The sequence below is a fragment of the Ctenopharyngodon idella genome, chromosome 11 (genome assembly GCF_019924925.1).
Source record: "Ctenopharyngodon idella isolate HZGC_01 chromosome 11, HZGC01, whole genome shotgun sequence".
In the NCBI taxonomy this organism is placed as follows: domain Eukaryota; kingdom Metazoa; phylum Chordata; class Actinopteri; order Cypriniformes; family Xenocyprididae; genus Ctenopharyngodon; species Ctenopharyngodon idella.
The window spans coordinates 6,480,221-6,506,790 of NC_067230.1; the positions used below are offsets into that span (position 1 = coordinate 6,480,221).

The 26,570-nt window shown below is 37.9% G+C and overlaps 1 protein-coding gene across 12 annotated transcripts; it reads left to right on the plus strand.

Moving 5' to 3' along the window:
* The first annotated feature begins 491 nt into the window (after positions 1–491).
* Positions 492–25,797, plus strand: tmcc1b (transmembrane and coiled-coil domain family 1b). Of its 12 annotated transcripts, none has more exons than XM_051912372.1 (10): positions 492–649; positions 2,374–2,529; positions 8,070–8,113; positions 9,858–10,616; positions 15,856–16,287; positions 16,391–16,468; positions 19,382–19,875; positions 20,076–20,211; positions 22,059–22,111; positions 24,615–25,797. In XM_051912372.1, exons 4-10 carry the CDS (start codon positions 10,032–10,034, stop codon positions 24,769–24,771), a joined length of 1,935 nt encoding a protein of 644 aa, XP_051768332.1. In that variant the 5' UTR covers positions 492–649; positions 2,374–2,529; positions 8,070–8,113; positions 9,858–10,031; the 3' UTR covers positions 24,772–25,797. The 12 variants fall into 12 exon arrangements, with proteins under 12 accessions (XP_051768332.1, XP_051768328.1, XP_051768326.1 ...); XM_051912366.1 differs by lacking the exon at positions 22,059–22,111 and adding an exon at positions 4,892–5,023 and having other exon boundaries at positions 493–649; XM_051912375.1 differs by lacking the exon at positions 22,059–22,111 and adding an exon at positions 4,892–5,023 and having other exon boundaries at positions 493–649; positions 10,354–10,616.
* The last annotated feature ends 773 nt before the right edge of the window (positions 25,798–26,570 follow it).

A 26,570-nucleotide genomic window follows, 5' to 3' on the forward strand; every position in this document is an offset into this window, starting at 1 on the left:
GAACACATACTGCTCAAAAAGTAAATGTTTCTAGAACTGGTATGTTTCTAAAGAATTATGATTCAATAAATATACATTTAAAGGGCTAGTTCACCCAAAAATGAAAATCTGGAAGTCAATGGGGTCCATCAATGGTTTGGTTACCAACATTGTTCAAAATATGTTCAACAGAAGAAATTTGGTTTGAAACCACTTGAGGGTGAGTAGCTAAGTGACAGAATTTTCATTTTTGGGTGAGCTATCGCTTTAATTAGCTACAATCTTTTGATTCTGCCATTTAATTAGTGTTAGCTTTCGCTTTTATTTGTATGGAAGACCGTTGCAATGTAAGGGAATGGCGAATGTTTCTGGCAATAAGTGTTCCACAAAGAATCTCATAGGTTTCGTGCAACATGAGAATGATTAAAAGACGATCTTATGATTTCGGGGTGAACTTGAGTTTACCCCGAAATTGTGAGTGCTGCATTTTAATAACCACTGTCCAAGTTCTGCTTTTGAACCTCTGATGTGGTCACTCCGTCATATCGTGCCACGCGCAGTGTGACCGCTGCTTCCCTCACGCGTTGTGAGCGCGCTGTTGACGTCATCGTGGGAGTGTTCCATCAAGAGAAATTAACGGACATCAGCACAATTCTCTCTCAGCGCTCATGTAAGTTGTAACAGCAAAACCCGTATGCTTTTGCCTTCCATACGTTTACAACGTTAACTCGAAGCCGTCGCCGTTTTTGTTGTAGTTCGGTTTGTCGGGCTGGGCACTGTCGGTCAGTTTGTTGTCTGAGCTGTTAGCGAGCTAGTCGGTTTTAGCCTGTGTTGCTGATGACGTTAGCAGCCTAGCCGCGCGCTGCTCGCCTAGAGCACGCCGCGAGATCAGGTGCAGCAGGTCAGACATCACCAAAACCTACATTTACGCCAATACATCTCACTGCTTTATTAAGTAACATAAATACTAGTAAAATGTATAGTGAAACGTACAGAGTATTGCATTGTAGCATAACATTCAAACAAAAATAACTTAACGTTAATGGGGGATTTGTAACGTTATCTGAAAAGAAAAATGTGCATCTTGGAGAGAAATTATGCGCATGAATACTACGTTTAGCTAACAAAATAAAGAAGTTAACAAACGCAAAACCGTAAAATCTTAATATTACAGTCAAAAAAAAAAAAAGTCAGAATATCTTCATCATCATCGTATAATAGAAAGTAGAAGCATTACCAAAGAGTTGACATTATGTATGTAAATCTTAAAGAGGACATTTATTTATACTAATATTATATAACTGATTATCAATATTTCTATTAAACCTATATTGTAAAACTAAAGATTTAATTGTTATATTGCAAATAACTATTAATTATTGTGAAGGTAACGTTAGTGGTTCTTCCAGGTAAGGAGTGCTTGTTGGTAAAATGTAGATCATTTGTAAATAATATAATCGCAAACAAACAGGAATCCACCCACTCGCATGTAAACATCTTGATGTATGTCTGCTGCTGATATAAGGCACCGTTGCGTGGTGCCACCCAAACAAGCTCATTCGCGTGATCCGATGCTGATGCTGTCGGCTGTCTGTTTTTATGACTTTGACAGGCGTTACATACAATCTATAACTAGCGGCCGGTTTTAAGGGCTGGTCGTTCTTCCTTCCGCTCGAGTGGTTTGAGCGCAATGTTTCCGTTTTTTTTTTTTTTTTTTATCAGTCCCTGCTGGTGCTCGTGTGCAGCGGCGCGTTATATCGACCATCTAATAGTATTAGCCTGGGTTGGGCGTAAACTGTCCATTTACCAGCTAGCCGGGCAGCTAACTCAGCTAGCAACTGCATCAACGGACATTTCAGGAAAGTGATCGGATTAATTCAGCCCTCAGCAACATCCGTTTGTCTCACTAAGTGAAATGGGTTTGTATTTATGTTTTAACCCTCTGTGTTACACGTCATGCTGAAATCTGACAGTGACAGCTCGAGTTTATAATGACACGACGAGAGAGTTAGCTTCATTCACTTAACCTTAGCCAGTCTTGTGTTTCCGTTGCAGTTTTTGAGAATGTCTTTTTGATCAGTACTTGGTTTTGTTTTATGAGCGTGTGGGCCTGTTTGGCCATCGGATAGACCGCATGTAGCCTAAACCAACCCATCCGGTTGGTTGAAAAACAGTAGCCCACAATCATGTTTAATGTCTTGAGTAGAGTTGCTTTTGCGTGTTTTCAAATGCTTGAGTGTAAAATGGTCTACTAGTTAAGTATAAATTTGATAAAATTGTATCGACTTGTTGTCATTTTTAATACACTAGTATTAATTTACATGATATTAATGTGCTGTTTCTGGACAAGTCAGTATTACTTTACTAAATTAAATGCCTTTTTACTCTTTTCAGCATGTGATAATCCTACATTTATGAGGGGCAAGTTGACTGAAGTGTCAAGAGGACAGTGACACTGAGGGACTGTCATTGTTCTGGATTTCCTCTTAGATTTATCCACAGTATCAGATTTCTGTGTTGAGAAGACGAGCAGGATGACTGGAACTGAAGGTATGAAGAGTTGTTTATGTCATTCATCATGTATGGTTTTATACAGGAACAACTTGTGACAAATATTTTGCAAATTAAGTTATATACCGGCAGATAGCTGCATGGAGATTTATAATGCCACTGTTGTTGGGTGTGCTGAGTGTCCTGAATGTCTTGACTGTAGTGGATTGTATTATTGCTCAAAGGCACACACATACAGAGTGACGTGACCTTGGGAAGCTATGAGAATGGTACTGGGGTGGGGTGGGTGGTGATGGAGAGAATAAGCTGACCCATTTCAGCCACAGAAAATACAGTGCTTTCGAAGGTGTGGGGGTGTAAGGATTTTTTTTTTTTAAATAAACTAATTACAAATCTTGTAGATATAATGCATGCATCTTGAAATATGACATTTAAATTATTTAGCTTCTATGATCAATTTAAAGGGTTAGTTCACCCTAAAATGAAAGTTCTGTCATTAATTACTCACCCTCATGTTGTTCCAAACCCATAAGACACAAATGAAGATCTTTTTGATGAAATCTGAGAGCTTTCTGTCCCTCTATAGACAGCTACTTGACTACCACTTTGATGCTTCCAAAAGTTCATAAAGAGATTGTAAAACTAATCCATATGAATTGAGCGGTTCAGTCCAAATTTTCAGAAGAGACTTTTATCGCTTTATATGATGAACAGATTTAATTTTAGGCTTTTATTCACAAATAAACATTGATCAATGAACATAAACAGAAGCTAAACCGAACCTGCTTCACACGTGAGAACAAACCTCTTGCGGAAACTCAAACGTGACATACGAGAATGAACCTCATTGGTTCTTGCGCACGTACAGCAAAGATGCTTGAGCTTCTGTTCAACTCTGATGTGTGAGTTGATGAATGTTTATATGTAAACATAAGCCTAAATTCAAACTGTTCGTCATATAAAGCGATCGTGTCCCTTCAGAAAATTTGGACTAAACAATTCAATTCATATGGATTAGTTTCACGATCTCTTTATGAACTTTTTGAAGCGTCAAAATGGTAGTTGCATAGCTGTCTATGGAGGGACAGAAAGCTCTCAGATTTCATCAAAAAGATCTTCATTTGTGTTCCAAAGATGAACGAAAGTCTTACGGGTGTGGAACGACATGAAGGTGAGTAATTATTTATCAGATTTTTCATTTTTGGGTGAACTAACCCTTTAAATGCTAGAATTAGAATGAATTGCTATTTGTTAACTTACAATTTCAGCAATATTTAAAAATTAATTTGATAAATTAGGTCACAGGAGGGCGAAATAATAAAGATGTTTATCCAGCATGACCAGTAGTTTAGATTTTCAGTAGCCCTGTGATAATGTTATAGCTAGTTTAGCTACTTTAAGCAACAGGCTTATATGTCAGAACTCAGAAATATTTTAAAGGATATACAGAATCTACGCAGGATCGCACAAATAAAGGTGCTGTTCTGCTGAATATCTCTTAGGCAAAGGCTGCTGGCTGAATTCTTCATGTATTAGTTCACAATGGTCAACAAGATGAGTGGCATAGTTCACCCAGAAAGGAAATCTGAAAATATGTCTTTAAATTTATGCCATTTAATGCACTGCTGCTACAGCCATACACATGCAGACAAATGCTTTTGCTCATTGCATTGCTTCTTGCACTGTTTTTCTTGAGCAGCCTGTTATGTTTAATGTGTTAATTAAGGTGCTGTGTCATGTTAAAAATAGTTATTTTTTTAAAAAACACATCTTGATACCCCTGTATTTTGTAGATATAGTATTTTGTTACTGAATCCAGTTGCTTGTGTAATCAATTTGAATTCACAAAATTAGATTTTTGAATCAAATCCAATGATTTATGAATCAAATTGATTCCTAAGCTTTGCTTTAACTCCACTGCCTGGTAGAGCATGGCACGAGCAACAGCAAGGTCAAAAATTTATAGCATGCAAGTCGCTTTGGATGAAAACATCTGACAAATGCATGAATGTAAAAAAATATTATTCTCTATGAACATGAAGAAACAATATGGAACTTTACTGGAATACTTGTAAACTCTAGAAGGTTTGAGAGCTTTCACACATTGTAATATGCAACTGTTGGCTTGTTGTTACCTTTTTTTTGCCACGACGAGATGGAGGAGTGTTAAATATAAACTCAAAAATACTAGAACAGGCTGGTGACAAGAATGTTGCTCATACAAGTTGCTGAAGGTATAATTTTTTGGGCTGATAGAACTGGTGTGACAGCACCCCAGGGTGTTCTTGGGTGTGTGCAGGGCCTGTTAAACTGCTGTTGTGTTGAATATGATTGTGTTATAGAATAGCTGTGCCAGGCATGTGCGTCACTCAGTCATTCGTCTGTTTAATTATGCATGTAGGACACGGACACATCAACACTCCACTCCGGGTAAAGCTTCACAGACACGACTGTTCATTCACAGCACTGCGTGTCACCTTGCTGTCATGCCACTCCCACATCTGGAGGATACTGTGTTTCTGAACTAATTAAGGTCAGGGTTTGTTTACTGCTAAACTATGTGTGGGTTTGTTTCCTGCTAAAGCTAGGTGTGGGCTGCTTAACTATGTGTAGGAGTTTAGCTAAGTCTGGACCGACGTTGACATGTTTCTCATTTTCTGTTTGACCGTGGATGGTTGATCTTGGTGTGGTTGGGATTTATGTTCTCAAGATGATTTTTGGCAGTGATTGTAAATCACATGTTTGTAAAGGGTAAGAAGAATCATTTGTATATTTCCCTGAACACTAAAGATGGTGAGCTTGACATTCATGAAGTGCTGTAAACAGTAGGATTTTGGATCTGAAATCCCATTCAAGTTTTTAAGAATGTCATTTCATCTTGATGCTGATTAGATCTTTTTTTTTTTTTTCTTTTTTTTTTTTTTTCTTTTCTCTTCAAATATACATATGCAGAGCTCCAGACTGTGACCAAATGGTCGCATTTTGCGACCTTTTTTCTTGCCGGTGTGACAAAATTTTGTTCCAAATTAAGAGGTCTTACTGGTGCCACCACCATGTTGCCCGACTGATAAGAGCTGCCTTTTATGTTGCATATGTGATGAATCAAAAGGCAAATGTGCAAAACTGCGCTACTTGTTTCAGCTGCGGTGCTTGGACCGTTTATCAGTTTGGAGCAATGATAGCGCAGCATGAGCTCAGAACAGTTCTACTCCCAGGCTGATCTTGAGCATGCAACATTGTTACTACACAGCGGTGGGAGATCCAGTGAGAAAGTGTTTGAATTCGACGTAGAATTAGCAACATCGCAGCAAGATCTATTGGGAAGCATTTAAATTTGGCGCAGACCAGGAGAAACATAGTGCCTTGAACGGTCAAGTTATAGAAGCTTTTCAATTCACAAATCACCAACATTCACCATGGATGTAATGTAGCAAAGCTAACTGTAACCATGGTATTGTGGCAGAAATAGTTTCTGCTTTTTATGCGTTTATGCTTTTTTTTTTTTTTTTTTTTTTTAACATTATTCATCTCAGGGTTCGTATAACCTTTTTAAGAGTGAAATTCAAGCACTTTTCAAGGGCTTTCAAGTGCTTCACACTTTTTCCAGCACTTCAAAGCTCTAAATATTACCCAATTTTAATGATTTAATGATTTTAATGAAATTACCACTATAACCAGTAGATGTTGGCAGAGGACCATTTTCACTCATTTCCACTCCCTAATATATGGAAAAAATTAGGAAGTCACAAAGTCTCATGAAAAAACAAAAACTTTTCTTCAAATTGTGACTAATTTACACAGAAAGAGCTTTCCTTTGTAATCACTGAAGCTGTTGGTCAGTTCAGTATGGTAATAAAAGAATGTGGTACATTTACTAAGAGTAGAATATTTAAATTTTCCCTATAAAAATTAGGTTTTTGCACATTACTGTTGTTAATAAAAGTTAATTTTATCTCCATCTCAATTCAAGCTCAGTGCTTTACTGTCAAATTTCCAATAAACAAACATATAATAGTATTAGCAACTGCACTTATTAATGCAAAACAATAATAATTTTATGATTAAATTAACTTTGATTTAAAAAATAATCCATCCAGCGCCAGACACCTGCACAAACACCTGTTTGATAAACCCCCAACTGCCTCACACCCGCAGTTATTAACAGAATAACTATATAATATCCGACAGAAACACTAATTTTAGTATGTACCCGACCCATTTGACATTGTTAAATGCAGTTGTCTCTTCTGAAACTCAGCAGTGTTTACTTGGCCGCTGGCCCACTTTGTAGTAGCAAAAAAATAGGCTAAAACTTTTATTCAAATTGTGAATAGCCTATATTAAATACATAAAGCAAGCAAAGCACACTCCCTTTAATATAATCACTAGCTTTCACTCAGATGCAGCATGATTGGCTACGATGCTCAGTGCTGCAAAGCGTGCTGTAATTAGAAAACTTTAACAGTCTTCAGACAGAGCATGAACACAAATAAGCACGGGACCATTTGAAAGCGGCTGTCAAATGCACCAAATTGAGTTTAAATAGTCTTGGCCATTAGACCCACAGTCCACCTGTGCCTACCGCGTGTCTGACCCGCACCTGCACCGCACCTGACACGTAAATATTATTCCAACAGTTACATCAAAAATTAGCGGGTCACCCATCGGGTACCCGCCCGCATGCAGGACTCTGCCAGCGCTACCAAATCATGTGCTAGTGCTACCACAGAACTTGGTGGCACTGGTGCTACTGCTCTCAAATGTTAGTTTGGAGCCCTGATATGCATAAATGTGTGTGCATTGCAAAATATGCATATACATAAGTTTATTGCAAGATATGCATATTTTACTTTACATTAACATGTACATGTATAACTTTAAATAATTTAACAGGTACAACTTTAAATAAATAGTTCTAACTTTGCTTTATTTTAACAAAGACTTCTTTAAAAATCCTTATGGAAAAAATACTACTGGAGTCAAGATTGCTGAAAAAATGGGTGGAAAATAAAACCACGGCTGATGGAAAAAGTGGGTCACTATTGCGCTGTATGAAGTGTAGAAATTATTATGGAGCTCTGTGGTAATGCAGTAAGAAGGTTCATGAGTGTTGAAGTAAGCTGAATAAAGAGGATTACAACTGGCTGTTATTCTCTCCATCTGAGGCCCATCTTAAGCCTGAGATCCACTGTCAGACTCAACACATTTTGATTCAACACACCTGAAGCTCTGGTTCTGTTTTATAAAGGTTTATTTTAGACTTCCTAATGTTTTTATGCAACTTTTTTTTTTTTTTTTTTTTTGTCAGTTTACAAAATTAGAATGGCAAATTTGATTAAAAAAAAAAAAAAAAGTTGTTTATGCAGGTAATGTACCATGTCATCTAATGATGTAATCAAAAAGAATGTAAATGTTCCTGGAAATGACTTAACTACAGCTGCCAAAATCATGCATCATAATTCAAACATGAGCACACCCTTTTTTCTTTGAATGTATCTTTACCATTGAAGTGAATGAATATCCTTTTATAATCTGTGTCGTAATGGGTTGAGTCTCATCTCACAACCTTTTTTCCGCAGCCAACCCCAAACTGTGAGCCACTGGCGGTCAGGCTGGACTAATGGTAAGAGACTGTTTGTCTGTCTGTAAACCTCAGTTACTCTATATAATATCTGTCTTTCAACATCAAATATGATATTGTCCTGAAGTTTTGAGCATGTCCAAAACATAAGCTGGACAGAGTTTTAGATGGGTTGCGCTTGATGGATAAATGATTGGTTCAGAGGCCGCCTGGGGTTATATTGTATTGTATGTATTGCCTCGGTCGGCTCCACTGAGGGTTTGTCATCTTGCCTAAGTTTAGTTCTGTGTTTAACAATGCCAAACCCATCACTCATCACCTCTACTCACCTTAGCTTTGTGTTAGGGCAGCACGATTAATCGATATACAACCTATAAAACTTCGTTATATGGCTTAGTGCGATTTATCAAATCTCAAATTTGAATTGAATAAATATATGTGCTGCATGTTTAAGAGTGAAGCAAGCACTGCACTGTGTTCTTACACACTAGCAGATTATTATGCTCTGGTGTTTGCAGCATCCCAGAACGTGGCATCTTCTCATACTTGTAATGAGAAGAGCTTGTCAACAAAAGCGAAGTTTCAAGGGCTCCCTGTGGTTTTCCATCAAAATAAAAGTTTGATGGTTAACGTTTTAAAAATGAAGAAATTAAGACAAATACTAGTATTGTAATTTAATATAAAATAAAATTATATTGTTTTCTTAAATACTCTTTATTTTACAGTGAACTATTACAATAGTAATATTTCTTTTCTTTTTTTTTTTGTCAATTATTATTTAGTAGAGTTGTCAAAAGTAATGACGTCGGTACTGAAATTTTAAAAATGTGACGCTTTGAGCGCTGTTGACCGGATTCGTAAACACCTCTGATTGGCCATTGTGTTCATGGCTCATCGGATATGTCTGTGATTGGCTTCAATGATCAGCGCTTCAAAAACAGAGTCATCAATGACGCTCTTCACCGAGCGCTTACACAGATACACATAGGAGTGTTTGAAAGCAGGCGTCTGTTGCGAACCAGATTCAAATCCAAACACTTCCGTGTGCTTTCAAACCCTCCTCTGCATTGATCATTGTAGCCAAGCACAGATGTATCCGATGAGCTGTGTACACAATGCCCAATCAGAGGTGTTTACAAATCCACTCAACAGCGCTCAAAGCGTCACAATTTTAAAATTTCATTAAATTTCAGAAAAATCAGAATTAGATTTTTTTTTTCTTCCTCAAATCGTGCTGCCCTACTTTGCATCAATGCTTCTGACGTTATCCACAGGGGTTTTGATAATGATATAAGGAATTTCTGCAATGATTTCCACTAAAGGGTCTGAAATTGTGTAAAATACTGTAAATGTGTTGCTCTGGAAATGTTCTAATGTTGAGCCAGAGACCCTTTAAGCATTTCAGAAATTAGCACCCTCATGTTTTCTTTGTAGTTCTCTCATACCTCATTTGCTTGGCAAAACCCATGGCTATAGACTGCTAGTATTCTGTCAATAGTGATATTGCTAATGTAGTTTTAGTTGGTTGGCTCAGAAGCATCAAGGCGTGGCTTATTTAATCCATGACCTCTGCCATCACTCTCATTAATATATTGGCGAGACATGATCATGAATGGAAGTGCAATCTATCTGCAACAGACTTTTGTTGAAAAAACGTCAGCTGCATCTTTTTGTCTTTGAGCCAACCAGTGCGCTGCTTTTGTGATTTGAGCTCATGTAGTTGTTGCTTGTGTTCCATCGCTCACAGCTGCATGACATAATCCATTTTATTTTCCTTTTGTGGTAGACAAGCATGACTTTGCGCCAAACCACAGATGCATGTATGCTCTCAGAGTCCACCTGACTGCTGCCACCCTCTGCTTCCTGGCTTTTGAAACAGCCTATCAGAGGGCTGGTGGAGGCGGGGCTTAGCTTGACCCCACCTCTTTGCTGACCCTCTGAGTGAGACTGGCACCTCCTGATGGACCAGGGTGGTAGCGAGCAGCCTGGGGCGGAGGAGCCAGACTCTGGGGGTCGAGCAGAGCGGGAGGTGAGCAGAAGGGCGTCCGAGCCTGATCATGGCCTGTCCAAAATAACCCACAATGCCTTGGAGAACATGGGCGCGCTGGGCCATGGTCTGAAGCAGTTCTTCCAACCTCAGCGCAGACGCTCATCCGTCTCGCCACACGACTATGCCTCTTCCTCCATAGGCCCCATCCCTGAGCCTCCAGAAGCGGGGCCAGAGTTGGGGGAAGCGCCTGCCGTCCCTAACTCTGACTCCCACGCTTCCGCCCCCCCTGCAGCTCTGAGCCGCGTGCTGCAGCAGATTCGAGGCCCCCCAATGATGAAGAGAGGGACCAGCCTGCAGAGCCGCCGTAGCAAGGCAGGGGGGGGAGGGGAGCCCCCCCAGAAAGGCAGCCCCCAGATCCACAGGCGCAGTACCCAAGAGACCTTGCTGCAGGCAGGACGGCCACGCTCCTCCTCCACCACTGACACACCCAGCAGCCCAGCTTTAGTGGACATGTTGCTGACCTCAGGGTACCACTCCACTGAGGAGTCTGATCGGGTAAGTACCACCTGAACGCCACACTCAAAGCGTTTTCTTCCATGATGACGCTGTGGTCATCGTTGGTAGCCATCATCTCCCAAGGTTTCATTGACAAAAATGTTTTAGACAAATATTTAGTGATGATGGACACTATAAAAAAAGATCAAGATTAGGTTTTAAAATGAATTTTAGTCAGTAGCCTATTATTATATTCAGTTACTGCATTTTACATATTTATGCCATTTAAACTTCAACATTTGGTTTTCTGTGACATTTAGTATAGATTTATGCTTGTCAACTTCTTAAAGGGGACCTAATATGCCCCTTTTTACAAGATGTAATATAAATCTCAGGTGTCCCCAGAATGTGTCCGTGAAGTTTAAGCTCAAATTACCCCACAGATCATTTATTATATCCTGCTGTAAATGGGTCATTTTGAGACGAGCTGCGTTTACATGGACCATAATAATCTGATTGTAATCAGACTAGTAGCACAGTCGGAATAAAAAAGTCACATGTAACCACATCAATCGGAATGAATTTGCCAAATTAAAATTTCACTCAGATTATAAGGGTTTAAACCTTTTCTAATCCGATCGAGAGGACACGTACCACCCGAATTCCGGAAAAGTTGGGACATTTTTTTTTTTTAAATTTGAATAAAATGAAAACTTGAAGACTTTCAAATCACATGAGCCAGTATTTTATTCACAATAGAACATGGATAGCATAACAAATGTTTAAATGGAGAAATTTTTACAATTTTATGCACAAAATGAGCTCATTTCAAATTTGATGCCTACTACAGGTCTCAAAATAGTTGGGACGGGGGCATGTTTACCATGATGTAGCATCTCCTCTTTTCAAAACAGTTTGAAGACGTCTGGGCATCGAGGTAATGAGTTTCTGGAGTTTTGGTGCTGGAATTTGGTCCCATTCTTGCCTGATACAGGTTTCCAGCTGCTGAAGAGTTTGTGGTTGTCTTTGACATATTTTTCATTTAATGATGCACCAAATGTTCTCTGAAGGTGAAAGATCTGGACTGCAGGCAGGCCAATTCAGCGCCCGGACTCTTCTACAATGAAGCCATGCTGTTGTAATAGCTGCAGTATGTGGTTTTGCATTGTCCTGCTGAAATACACAAGGTCTTCCCTGAAATAGATGTCGTCTTGAAACCTTTATATACCTTTCAGCATTCATAGTGCCTTCCAAAACATGCAAGCTGCCCATACCGTTAATTAACTTAATTAACTTAACCAATTATCTTAATTAGTTGCTAGATGTTCTCCCAGCTGAATCTTTTCAAAATTTCTTGCTTTTTCAGCTATTTGTTGCCCCCGTGCCAACATTTTTGAGACCTGTAGCAGGCATCAAATTTGAAATGAGCTCATTTAGTGGATAAAAGTGTAAAATTTCTCCGTTTAAACATTTATCTATGTTCTATTGTGAATAATTGGCTCATGTGATTTGAAAAGTCTTTTAGTTTTCATTTTATTCAAATTTAACAAACATCCCCAACTTTTCCGGAATTCGGGCTGTAAACAGAAACTGGGAAGTACTGCGCATGTGCAATGACGTAGAAATGGGGTAATGACTGTTGTTGTTGTTGTTGTTGTTGTTGTTGAATGAAGTGTCATAAATGACTGTTATGTCATTCTAAAATTCTCCTTCCACTCATCTACGAAGTGGAGCAGGACAACATCCCATCAGTGCTTCTTTTGGTCTCATCCACAGACGCCTTATTTTGGGTGCGGGGAGGGCCGTTTTTACTGCTTGATAAATATAAGCTGCACGGCACAATGGTTCATATGCTCGTCATTTCTTAAATGAGGAAATATATAAATATTAAGTCTGCTCTTTAAGACAAAGAAAAGAAGCAATGTAGGAGAATGCTTAGTATGAGCAAACAGCGGGAAACTGTATATTTGTGCAGTGTGCGCATGTCAAAAAATCAATTCCGATTTGAAGCTTGTGACACGTAAACGCGCACATCAACCCAATCACTTTATTTAGAGGTTGTGTAAACACTACGTTTGGATTCATTAATTCATTTTGATTGAAACAAAAGGTGTCCATGTAAATGTAGCTACTGTTTCTGATTTATGGGGAAAAGAACAAACAGAGTGGATGATTTTTAGCATAATAGTGTGGTTGTGTACACACACTTTGGACACACAATTATATTAAAAAACAATGTAAAAATGAATTTTGCATAATAGGTCCCTTTTAACACTTGACGGCTAGGTAAAATGGCATTGACATTACTGTTTAACATCGACAAGGTTTTCATTAAGAGTGGGTTAAAATATACAAACCAATCAATAGAATTCCTTAACTTTCCATCAAAAGTATTTATAGAGTTTCATGTACAGTTATAATAACGGTTTCATTTACAGCTGTATTGCAAATCTTCTTAAACTTAAAAATATTCAGTTAAAAAATATTAAAATGCTGAAATTAAAATAAACAGAAAAAAAATATAAATTTGTGAAATGTGTATAATATTAAAAATAATAATTATTTAAAATAAATATTAAATAATAAATATGAAAATCATACATCAAAAGAATTTTAAGATTATAAATGTAAATATAAAATAAAATGTAAACATTTTTGTGTTTGGGCCAGTCAAAATGTTTGCAGGGCAGATAGAAATCTCGGCTGTTTCCCAAAGCATCATAACCTCAAGTAGATTGCAAAACCATTAACAGGACTGAACTACTGGAACAATCAGGCTCACAGTAAAATAATCCTTGATGTTGAGTTTTACAAAGTATCCCTGCATGCCTTTTGCCAAAGGACACGTGATCAGTGTTCAATAGGAGATGATAGTAGGTTGTTTGAAAGTTCTGCGAAGTCAGATTTGAATTTAACAGTAATCTGTGTAGATGGCAATCTGTTGCCTGCTGCATGTGTCTGAAAGAAACCTCCAGGATGGATGGACGGGTTGACAGCATTCACAGGTCAGGAAGCTTGTGTAGCAGGTCACTATGTTCTCTAAGCCTTGCTATATTTAGCCAAGTCTTTGGATGCACTTCAATTCAGGGTGCTTCTGCAGGCATTGAGTATAATGTCAAAATCAATGCATTTGTGCCTTTTTCAACCAGGATGTGGGATCAGGGTAACTGTTTGCTTTCTTGTGTCCTCAAGGATAGACTCAAGGTTAAGTTTGCTCTTGCATAACAGGTGCAGCAACTTTATTTAGAACCGCAGTTCGGATAGTAGCAAAACCAGTTACTCTTCTGCTTAGCATTTCTCCTTTACTAGGTGCATTTTGCTGCTGCTCACTCAAAATAAACATAAGATTCATTTACCAGGAGAAATGTTCAGCCAGACTGCTGTATTAAGTCTCTTGAGGGTAATTTATGCTTACAGTCAGTTCATAGTACTATGCTTTTAAGCATGCCTTTTTTAACAGCTAAGCATTTTCACCAGATACACTACAGGGTCTGGGTGACTGCCAAAGTGATTCAACTCACCTGTTAGTGGTGCTATCCTGAATGTTCCTCTATCAGGGGAGTGTCCAAACATAAGCTCTGTCATTTATTTCAGATGACTATTTCAGCCTGGCTAGCTCAATAGATTAGTGAATTTCCTAGGGATAGTGTTCTGGTTTTCGTTTTTAAATTGAAAAATAGTGGAATTTTTCCATCTGTTATCCCCTCTCTGCAATTACAGTTTAGTTTTTACAGCTTAGTTTGTTGTCAGTGAAACTTGAGGCCAACGTATTTTGTCTCAGAGAGGTAAGAGGCTTTAACAGCTTTGTTAATCAAACAGAACAATGATTCCCAGAGAAAGGGGGAGAAAATCCTCTCTTGACCAGTTAGGTGTGAAAAGGGCATCATAAGTCAGCCGTAATGTCTCTAACAGGCATCGTCTGGGTCTTATCGAATGGGCTGTCGGCCACGTGATCAGATCACCTAGTTTTCCTGTGCATGCATGTCCACACAGCTAAGAAATCTACCAGGGCCTTGTGTCTTATCAAGTTGCAATAGGGGAACTTATCATTGGCAGTAAACAACTGACCTTATTGCGAATATAAATTTTTTTTTTTTTTTTTTCATGATTAAACAATTCTGGTGGAGCTCTTAGCCAGTTTAGAATGACTCTGATGGATGCTTAGATCATCTGTAGCTGTTTATCTACGATCAGTGAAGGCCATATCACTGATAATCTGGTTTCGACTCAGCTGTTAATGGGTGAAGGGACAGAGTTCATTTCATTGCAAGGTTGTACTAGAGATTTTACACTACCAAAGCTTACTTGACTTGTAGTATTAATCATATTAAAAGTACCAAAAGAATGTAAAAAAAATCCCTGCTTTTTTTTAAGTTGGTTCCCTTTTTCATTTTCCTCAATTGATGATGTTGTGCAGTGTGACATTCTTTATCAGTAAATGCCATGCATTATCTCAGAACATTAAGGGCTATGTCATAGTACAGAGGTCCAAAACATCAACGTCACCTGAGACGATGTAGCTTCTCGCATAGTTCAAACGTGCCACGTCTCTGAAGATGGACTGCACTGAAAGTGAACCGTCAATAATGGTAACTTATTTCTATTCTTTCTATTGTTGTAGAAAAAATGGAGTGCGACATGTATTTTTCTCACGTTAATAGTTTTTGTCACTAATCTCTCTAAGGCTGGGTCATCGTCACAGTGCATAACAATATCATAATTGGTTTGAATGAAACCTTTCGTTACTTTTGTGCGGCACAGGATATGCGCTTATTTAGATGACCTTAGTTGAATTGTAGGAAACTATTAGGGATGCACAGATGTTAAAATTATGACATAATTATTTTCATGTTTGGCCTGATATTAAAATAAAAACTAAATTACTAAAATATGAATATTTCTTTTTCAGATTTGTTAAAGGTTACATAAGTGTTATTAAATTATTAGTGCTTTAAAATATTACTTTTGCCATCATCTAACACTCACTCACAAAGTTAATCTAAATAAATGGTGGGAGAAAAATAGAGGAAATGAGCATGCAAAAATAAAAATCTCATAATGACTGATAACGATTAAATGACATAAAATGTAAAAATATCAATTACTGATATCACACTAATATTGTGCATTCCTAGAAAAGATCTATAAATTAAATCTATAAATTACAAATATTGATACATATTTAAATAATCTAAATCATCAATGCAGTAAAATGAGAAAAAGACTCCAAATACATGATTTTATTTGCACAGCACATTTTATATTTATTAGAATTTTATTCTCACTTTTCCTATTGCAGCAGGATCGTTTGGAGGTTTTGGGCCCCGCCATGTCTCCCAATGCTCTGTCAACCAGTTCAGACGGCGGTCAGTACGGTGTGGATTCAGTTGATGGCACCCCAGACCCTCAGCGCACCAAGCAGGCCATCGCTCAGCTACAGCAAAAGATTCTCAAACTCACAGAGCAGATCAAAATCGAACAAACGGCAAGAGACGACAATGTAGCTGAGTACCTGAAGCTGGCCAACAATGCAGACAAACAGCAGAGTGCTCGCATCAAGCAAGTGTTCGAGAAGAAGAACCAGAAGTCTGCGCAGACCATCCAGCAGCTGCAGAGGAAGCTGGAGCATTACCACCGCAAGCTCAGAGAGGTGGAGCACAATGGAATACCACGTCAGCCCAAAGATGTCCTTCGAGACATGCACCAGGGTCTGAAGGATGTGGGTGCCAAGGTAAAGACTGCCCCATTTCTTTATAGTTTGGTACATTGAAGGATCTGTTTAGAAGTTGTTGGAGTAGATGTGTGCTGATCTGAAATGTTTTCATTTATTTTAGGGGATCAAACAGGACTTTTTAAGTTTTTCGTATGACACAAGCAGTGTAGACCAGTCTTGTACTCTGTCAGCAAGCCAGGTTTGGATCTTTTTGGTGATTGAAAGAACTTGATGAAACGTTGGTTTAACATAACCATTTTAAATTATGGAATCAAAAGAAAGATCATGTTTAGTCACTAGCTCTCTTCTCAAACCTAGTGAGCTGTCTAGCTGCCTACAGCCTACATATGCAGTTGCCTTCTAAAGATATAAACTACACTACTTTTGCCCAGATTGTAGCCTCGATTTGCTTTCTGGGCAAGTCGACGCTAGTTGCTGAAAGCTAGAGCAAGTCTGCAGATTTTGGGCAGTCAAAGTTGACAGATTTCGCATAAAATTGCGTAGTGCATGATGGACACTGACTCAGATTTTTTTATCTTTAGACGATGATTCTGTCAAGTCTGAAGAAAGCAAAAGTGTTTGATATTTTGGGCCGATTTTAGAACATATATTGGCCTTGTTTACACCTTTTTCATCCTCAAACCAAACTCATGTTTTCAGTCGACAAAGTTTAATTGCTGTCTAGCTAGCACGCTTCCCATAAGTCAGTAGGCGAAGAGTAGGCGGTCTTTTGTGGCTGTTCAAACACATTTGACCGCATGAGTCGAAATGTGTTTTCGACTACCTCTGGAAGTGGTCGAATGTGGACAAGCTCAAAAATCTGTGTTTTACCTTGTCCACTTGTGATCTGATCGATCAAAATGCATCTTAATGCCAGGTGCAAACAGGGCCATTGTTAATTTCTTTTGTCATATGCAAATGACTTGCACCTCCATGTTTCTGTGTGAGCTCATTGTGTTCAAACGACTTGAAAGTCTGGTTGTATGTGATTCTCGGTCATTTATTGTATGATGCCCAGTTTTCCTCTGTAAACATTTACAAAGTTGGCAAGTGCATAATGTCCAGAGTTTTAGATTTGAAAAGTCGTGTAGTGTATTCCAGTTTTAACATAAATAGAACCTCATAAGTGACTGATTTTGAAATGCTTTACTAGTGTTGTCACGGTACCAAAATTCCAGTAGTCGGTACCAATACCATAAAAATTGTACGGTTCTCGGTACCAATTTCGGTACCACAGCAAAATCTGTTGAAGTCTAATAACAAGCACAAACTGTGTTAAATAGAAATTGACGTGCAAGCAAAAAGGTTTCTGTCCTACGGTGTTTTTTCTACTTTACCACAGTAAAGACTGCGAATAGCCTATAATAGGCCTAAAAGCGAACGAAAGGAAGAAACGTTTATAATCCCCTGCGTGAGTGAAGATTTGGGAAAAGAAACAGATTCCATGTTCAGTGGAATAACTAGGCTAATGAAATATTGTTAAATTCTCTGCTAATCGGGTGACCAGATCGCAATTTGCAAAACAGAATACAAATTTTAAATTTATGGATCGCATACCTCTCATTCGGCATGAACCAAAATGTTTCCATGGCTGCGATGTCACATTTAATTGCTAACCCATTATTTCTTTTGTAAACAAAGCTTTGTGCTTCACTCGTGTCATATTCAAGTAAATACTGCCACAGCCCTATCAGTGGGTACCGAATATACCCGGATTCTCGGTACTACCGGTACTACAGAAATGCTGGTATCGTCACATTTTCAAAATTTCAGTACCGACTTGGTACCGAAGTACCGGTACTTTTGACAACACTATGCTTTACATAGATAGCAACTACACATGCTAGGGCTGCAAGATCAGGGCTCCAGACTAACTTTTTTAATAGGAGCACTTCCTGAAGTAGCACCTTGCTGAAAATATTAGAAGCACTAGCAGAAAATTTAGGGGCACACCTTAAATCGACCTGCAGCACAATTATTCACATTTAGAGCTTTGAAGTGCTGAAAAATGTTGTGTGAAGCACTTGAAAGTTCTTGAAAAGTGCATGAATTTCTCTCTCAAAAGGTTTTACAAACCTTGAATGAATAATGTAAACACATTTGACTATTTCTGTCACAATACCATGGTTACAGTTAGCGTTACCACATTAAATCTGTGGTGAATGTTGGTGATTTGTGGACTGAAAAGCCTTCTATAACTTTCATTCATGGCACAATGCTTCTCCTGGTTTCCACGTCAGCGCTGTTTGAACTGATATGGTTTATAACAAGAGAATTCTGCATTGAATTTGCGCTGTGTAGTAACGGTGTCGCGTGATCAAAGATCGGCCCATGAGTACCTGTTCTGAGCTTGCGCTGCATTGTCTATTATTGGTCCGAGCTGATAAACGGTCTGTGCTGTGCAGCTTAAATGAGTAGTGCAGTTTTGTTCTGCTTTCATTTTGTTTGCAGTTTGATGTTTCTCATATGCAACAGAAATGGCAGCTCTTACAAGTTGTTTTGTTAGAGTTTTATTTGAAGTTTGTTTGAGGTCTCACTGGTGGGACCACCACGTCTAACAAAATTTAGTCGCACCAGCAGGAAAAAAGGTTGCAAGTTGCAGATCTGGAGCCCTGAAGATACTGAAATTGTACAAATGTACAAATCCCAATATGCATATGGCCCTGACTTGCGATAACTGAATGATTGTAATACTTCAAAAAGTTATGAAATGTAAATGCAGATAGCAGAGAATAGATTCTGGGATTGCATTTTGCGAAAGATTCAATGTTGCCTTTCGTTCAGAACAGACTGTGTTTTGGAAGCATGCCTGTGAGGCTTTAAAATGCTGTCTGGGTAGGTGGCTCACTAGCTTTTGGAATAGAGCTTTGGTACCACTGTTTTCTTGTAAGTGATTTTTTTGCTTTCCAGGCACATTTGACCAGTTTACAATCATAAAATAAAAACAAATCTCAGACTTTTAGCCTTTTTTGCCACTTCCAGTGACCATGATTTTCAAGTCACTCACTTCAAGACAAACCTTATCCAGATAGGAAGCTCACAACTCGGGTAAAATATAATTTCAAATGACACTGATAAATGTATTTGACTAAATTGTGGTTTTCTCTCTCAGGTAACCGGTGGCCTCTCGAGTATCTCTCAGGCCACTCACTCCGCCGCAGGAGCAGTCGTGTCCAAACCTCGTGAGTTTGCCTCTCTTATCCGCAACAAATTTGGAAGTGCAGACAACATCTCTGCCCTAAAAGACTCTCTGGATGAACAACAAGGGGATGAGCCTGTAACAAGTACAGGGATGGCAGGCACTAGGACCCCAGGACCTGGGCAGATGCAGTCCAGCCCAAAATATGGCAGTGAGGATGACTGCTCCAGTGCTACGTCAGGGTCAGCAGGTGCAAATAGCACCACAGGGGCTCCTGGAGGGCCTCCGAGCTCAAAGGGTAATACACTGGAGCATGGCCAGAGCTCTGGCTTCGATGCTCTGCTGCACGAGATCCAGGAACTGAAGGACAACCAGAATCGACTAGAAGAATCCTTTGAAGACCTGAAGACTCATTATCACAGGGACTACACAGATATCATGCAGGCTCTGCAAGAGGAGAGATTCAGGTACATGTTACTATAGGAACTGATCTGGCACTAATAAGTGTAGGTTTCAAAGGTTTGTATAGATAATGAAAGTTTCACAGTCAAAATAGTATGCTTGTTTAGAAAGTGTTGGAAAGGATGATTATGTTGTAGTTGCCCTTTAGGCCCCTTTCTTGCATTTTCAATGTTGTTTTATCCTGTTTTGTATGTGCATGTGTTAGGTGTGAGCGTTTAGAGGAGCAGTTGAATGATTTAACAGAACTGCATCAAAATGAGATTCTCAACTTGAAACAAGAGCTGGCCAGCATGGAGGAGAAAATCGCTTACCAGTCTTATGAAAGAGCCAGAGACATACAGGTACTCATGTCCAACATAATACTATATACTTATATTATTAGCTTTTATTTGTATGCTTTGAGTTATCATTTTAATTTCAGTTTTAGTGAATATATATATATATATATATATATATATATATATATATATATATATCATTTTAATTTCAGTTTTAGTGAATATATATATATATATATATAAAATGTAAGGTCTGTCGATTTAACGCTTTCATTTCATTAATTAGTTATGGAAAAATAACGCAAATAATATGATTTAATGCACCCTCCCTGCCCCAGTCCTACGTAGATCATCCTATATTTCATAGTTGTTTGGTGACAAACATGAAGCAGGGCAACAACTCACTGCATGATGGAGCCTATAGAAGGCAGTTAGAATTATCCTAAAATTCAAGATATCAGGGCAAAAATGTCCAGTATGAGTTTTTTGTCACACATTTATTTCATATGATATAGTTAAGCAATATCACACGAGTAACGAGCGCAATATCATATGAGTGCTATTTTTGTGATGAATAACACGAGTGCAAATGTGATATTGATTTTATACAACAGTTCAGTAAATAAGAAGTTAATATTGTTTTATATTTTAGATATGATATTGTCTGTTTTTGCTCAGTTTTGCCAATGAAAAATTACCTTTAAAACCACAACAGAACTGTTGTGCATCTCCGAGCAACACACAGCAGTGTTACGTTTCAAATCAATTGGTTGAACCAATGATTCAATGGCTCATTCATAAAGAGAGCCATTTACTCATTCAGACATTCGGACATTTATCTGGAAAAATATTTTATTTTATAATATTATAATATTAATAATATAATTTTTATAATAATTAATATAATTTTATAATATAATAAAATTATATATTTTTTATTTAACTTTAATGTTTTTTTTTTTTTTCTTTTTTTTTTTTTTCTTCAGTTTTAGGCTTTTTTTTTTGTAATGTTAGTACTTCAACTTGAACGTAGCCAAGGCAACATTTCCCTTTTTCATTTATAAGTTATTTATAAGTTTTTTTTTTTTTTGTTTTTTTTTGTTTTTTTTTAAATCTAATATTTCAATTTTATTTTATTCAGCTTCATTTCAATTAATGAAAATGATTTATATAGTAAATAGTTTTAGTTAATAATAACAACACCGTCCAACATGCACAAGAAACATTGGATGGTAAACATATGGAGATATTTCTGTGAAATAGATCAAATGTTGTAAATATTGTTTGGAGTTTGGGTAATTTATTTCTATTTATTTGGTAGTATTTTGGGAATGCATTTGCAATGTGAGCAGACCTGTTTCAAATATGGAAATGTCCTGAATAAACATTACTGTATTATAAAAATACAATTGTACAGTGCAATTGTAAAAATATTTATATGCATTAATAACACGTTAGCTTTTAAAATAGCACTATAATAATTTTATTATTATTAATTATTATTATTGATTTCACTGACCCTGTACTGTACAGCTGTATTGACATAACTTCCATCCTTCCAACTGCAATTTTGGCTTCAAGCAGGTAAAGATGCTCATGGGTAGACAGACAGAAGCAAAAGTGGGAGTACAGGCAGCTGGAAAAAGATATTTTAAAAACTGATCCAAGATTTTTTTTTTTTTTTTTTAAACTATTTTTACCAGTCTTAGGGCCTGTTTACACCTGGTCACTTCATGCATTTTTACTGATCGGATAGCTATCTGATTTGTAAAAAGGGTTCCATTTGGCCTCATAAATGTCTCCGCAAAACGAATATAAATACGATCTTCAATTCCTGCGCTATATGCAAATTTAACGAATTTAACGCCAACTAAAGCAACAGATATGAGCTGCATTTTATTTATCATCAGCTAATTTCAAGATCAAAGACCGCAATAGGAGAGAGAGAGCGGCATCAGCACTGGTAAGATCATTTAGTCTCACTACTTTTAATGAAGATGATTGTGTGTTGACCGTCTGCGACTTTCTTTCAGTTTCATTTGCAGAAGTTTGCACGTCGGCTTGCTGAAGACGTACTCATCTGAGGCGATGCGTGTTGCAGCATCGCTGTCATATTTAGCTATAACATGTTATATAGCCTGTAACACGTTATATATCCAATAACACGCTCACACGTTTATTTTTTTACAGTTTTGGGAGGAGTAAAATTTACATATGTGGTTTCAGCAACCACATGCATTTACACTCGTCCAGTTTCTTTGAAATGCGTCTCAAACCACCTCATGAAGTGGTTTAAGCGATCAGATTTTCTTGAAAGCGTTTCAGAAGGCATTTACACCTGGTCTTTTACAATCGGATAGCTATCCGATCAGAGAAAAAGCATTAAGTGACCAGGTGTAAACAGACCCTTAGTTTGGCACATAAACTTTTAAGTGAAACGAGAGAAAGCTAATGCAGGGATTTCTGATGGGAAAGAACATTAGCTGTTATTGTTAAGCTATTTTGTATCGATCTGATGGACAACGTTTAGTCTTCTAATTCAGTTTTCATAATGAAAGCCATGTGCAACTCACTCAGTCCTATTTGAGGGTTTATTTTTAGTGATATTAAGCAGCTAAAATGTACATGTTCTGCTCTTACCCATTACTATCATTCAAATCTTGCATTAACTGGAATGGAAATTGTGTATCAGCTGCACTAGCTTCATGTTTTCTCTCTTAAGCTGGCTTTCAACTATCTCCAGCATTTGTGTATGATTTTCATATGTCATCCCTGAATTGCAGCTGCACAGAAATTTAAATTGGTCATGAAGCAGCTAATTCACCATGGTAAAGTAAATTAATAATGAATGTATAAATATATCCACACAAAACAAATGAATACATCTAAAAGAAACAGAAGGTTTTCTAGGGCTAACCAATGTAAATAATTATTTAATTATAAAATATTTGTTTCGGATATGATTCATAACCGCCAATTTTACCGAAATAGTTTTATAGACATTTTAGTATTTTTAAAAAATCTAGGTAATTCTCATCTCATGTTAAAGTCCCCCTGTGGTGAAAATCAAGTTTTTAATGTTGTTTATATGTCTATGTGGTGTGTTTTTTTTTTTTTTTTTTTTTTTTTTTTTTAATTTATTTTTTTTATATGCTTTAAGACAAATCATTAGTCAGCACTATTGCTGAGTATTTTGTCTTTAAAACTGCAGTGATCTAAAGACAGTTTCAAAAATGCGGTTTTAAATTACTGGTGTTTGTGACGTCACAAACTACCTTGTAACCAGTCATGTCAACATACCGGCAGGCTTTAGAATATCACACATAATTAGCTGTGATAACGTAGTCAAGCAAAAGGCTAATCATATATTAATTTGAGTTATGTGTCCGACGTTGTAAAAAGCGGTAGCATTATGCAGCGTTTACCTTAGTAAGTTGACCGAGTGGATCTCTGAGCTCATGTCATGTGAGTGAGTGGAGGTGGGGCTAATTAGCATATTCATATATCCATGTATACTAAATGAAGCAAGGGTGTAGAGTTACATTCAACCTATTTTAAGGCATGAAGAAAAATTTTTGAGAGGAAAAAACGTTTAAATATGTCATTTTCGTGATCAATGATGAGTTTTAAGGGATAAAATTGACTACAGGGGGACTTGTTGAATAGTTTTGATTAGAATACATCACATCTAGTCAGGCAGTCACATATGGTTTAGGTGCAAAAGTTCAAATATTTCAACCCAAAGAGAGCATATCAGATCCAAAAATTCTGCATAGGCATATGATCTGAACTCCATGCAGCCTCTATACTCCTCTCCATTGGAAATGAATGACTTCCGGTGTGTTGTTTGTTAAGCCCGGGATACACTGCACGATTTTTAGCTGTCCCAGACGAAAGATTGCCATCATGAAACAATCGTGGCGATTTATGTGATCGTAGCTCTTAATCGGTGGTCCTATGTTGTACAGTGAGAGAGGTTAAAAGACAGCCGTTTTCCCGGTCTTACGACCAAAGATAGCCTACGATCATTTTCTGACAGTGTCAGAAATTCAGCATGATCAACGCAGTGTGTTTGCTGCTACGACCTATGTCTACTGACCAGCCAATAAAAATGCGACATCAACAACTGCTTTCCTCAAGCTCTTTCCCTTCTTCTTTTGCCGCTTCCTCTTTATTTTCAGCACACATGAAAACTACAACTGCCGAAGTGTGATTCAACATGATCTTTTTGTTTACCACTAGCGCATGCTGATGACGTTTTCTTCTTCATCGTAGCCTACGAGTCAACAGGTGTCATCATCGTATAGTCTACATGCATGTCGTACCCAAGTTTAAAAGATTCATGTCGCACAGTGTGATAAAGTAATGATCTTATAAGATTACTAAAATCGTGCAGTGTACCCTGGGCTTGAGAGATGGTAAAAGGCAGCTTTGCTCATAACACCTTTCTCACTCACTTCCTGTAGGAGGCGCTGGAGGCCTGTCAGACGCGCATCTCCAAGATGGAGCTTCAACAGCAGCAGCAACAAGTGGTTCAGTTGGAAGGGTTGGAAAACGCCACAGCACGCACTTTACTTGGCAAACTCATCAACGTGCTGCTGGCCGTCATGGCGGTACTCCTAGTGTTCGTCTCGACGGTCGCAAACTGTGTAGTACCACTGATGAAAACGCGTAGCCGTACACTTTCTACATTGCTACTTGTCATAATCTTGGCTTTCCTGTGGCGGAATTGGGAAGCCATGTCGCAGTACCTGGACCGATTTCTGCTGCACCCCAGATGACCTGCAGGGGCACTGCTGTTTTTTATGAAGGGACTGGAAGGTGGGAATTCAAAGATTTTGATTCAAAGATGGACTAACACTGCCTCAGTTGCACTTAGTACGGAGGGATGAAGGGACGCAGCACAAGAGTGGTGGACGGACAAATCCTACAACCTCTTTTTCTCGTTTTTTTCCAACAAAAGAGTGAATTTGTTTACATTTTGATGATCTTTTTCCGTCTACATAAGTTGTATTGCTGAGTTTCCTATTATTTGTTGTTGGAAATGATGCAAGTCGTGTTGTTCATTGTTCTAATTGTTAGGATATACATTTATGCAATTTCCTGAGTGTTGCGTTGCATTGACTTGACTGGAGTGGTTTTAACATGCACTGGATGGAGATCTCTCTCCTTGTTTTTAATACCATAGTAACCGTTCTTTTCCCTCCTAACTTTAAGCTGTATTTTTCATTTCTCTGTCTCTGCTACTGTCATCTCGCTCTTTCTCTTATGTGCATCTCTAACTCAGTTCATTTCCTGTGCTCATTGCTTCACTCTTCCCACTCAAAACCATTTGCTGCTGTTTGGACTTCACTGCAGTTGTTGCTGAATGAAGGAAAAGATGGATTCTGTTGGAGAGGAGGCAGATGGAGTTTGACCGGATGGATTGAGCCGAGTCGGCTCCTCTTCATCTCCGGCCCCATGCCCTCCTAGAGGCACAGTCCCCCGATATATGAACAGAATGAACATACTTGAAGAGCTAGAAATGCTCAAAGACTCTCAGTGCTTCCGTACTGTTTCTTATAGTGATGATGAAATAGTCCTTTTTAGTTATTTTTTTTTTTTATTTTTTAAAATGAAATTAATAAACACGCTGTTTTAAAAATGCAATGTCGTGTGAATATTTGTGCTTCTATAAAGCAGAAATTTGGTGCTTTCACTTAGTGGATCACAGAGATAGTTTTATCATGCATATCCTATAATCAACCTCTTGGTTTAATGTTTGATTGGTAAAGTTCACTTTCTGAGATAGAACAATGCTTTTGTTATACAAAAGCTTAAATAATTTGTAAAATCACAGCTATTTAATTGGAGCTGAAATGTGTAGTGTATTTATATGCATTTTCTCACCAGACAGAAAGGTGCAGACGTCCAGTTCCTGTAAGTATGCATGGTTTTTGTTATACTTATTCATATTTACACTTCTATTATTGTGCAGTAAGTGGTGTCTTGATTTAAAAAAACTATTTTATCTTGGGGTTTAGACATAATAGTCCTAATTATTATTATTTTAGAATCTGACTTTACCACCACTGAGTAGCTTATTCTTAAAGGATCGTGAAACCCTAAAACATTTTTTGAGATGTCAACAGATACAGGTTGCACATAGCTGAAAACAGTAATAGCTCATAAAACAGAATGTTATAAACAAGTGGAAACTGGTTATTTTTGCGTTCTCCGGAACCATTTTGTTCTTCCCATAATCCATGCTGCATACTCTGGTACAGTATGTGGTGGTGTGCATGTGACATGGTCGCAATCAGCCACAAAGCTAGAAGAATAATAATTTAGTTCTTCCGGTTTGAAAAGCAAAGTTAAAGAAACGTCACGAAATGTGAGGTATATGCGTTAGTTCGGAGTGGTGATTGGCTGTCATGGCTGGA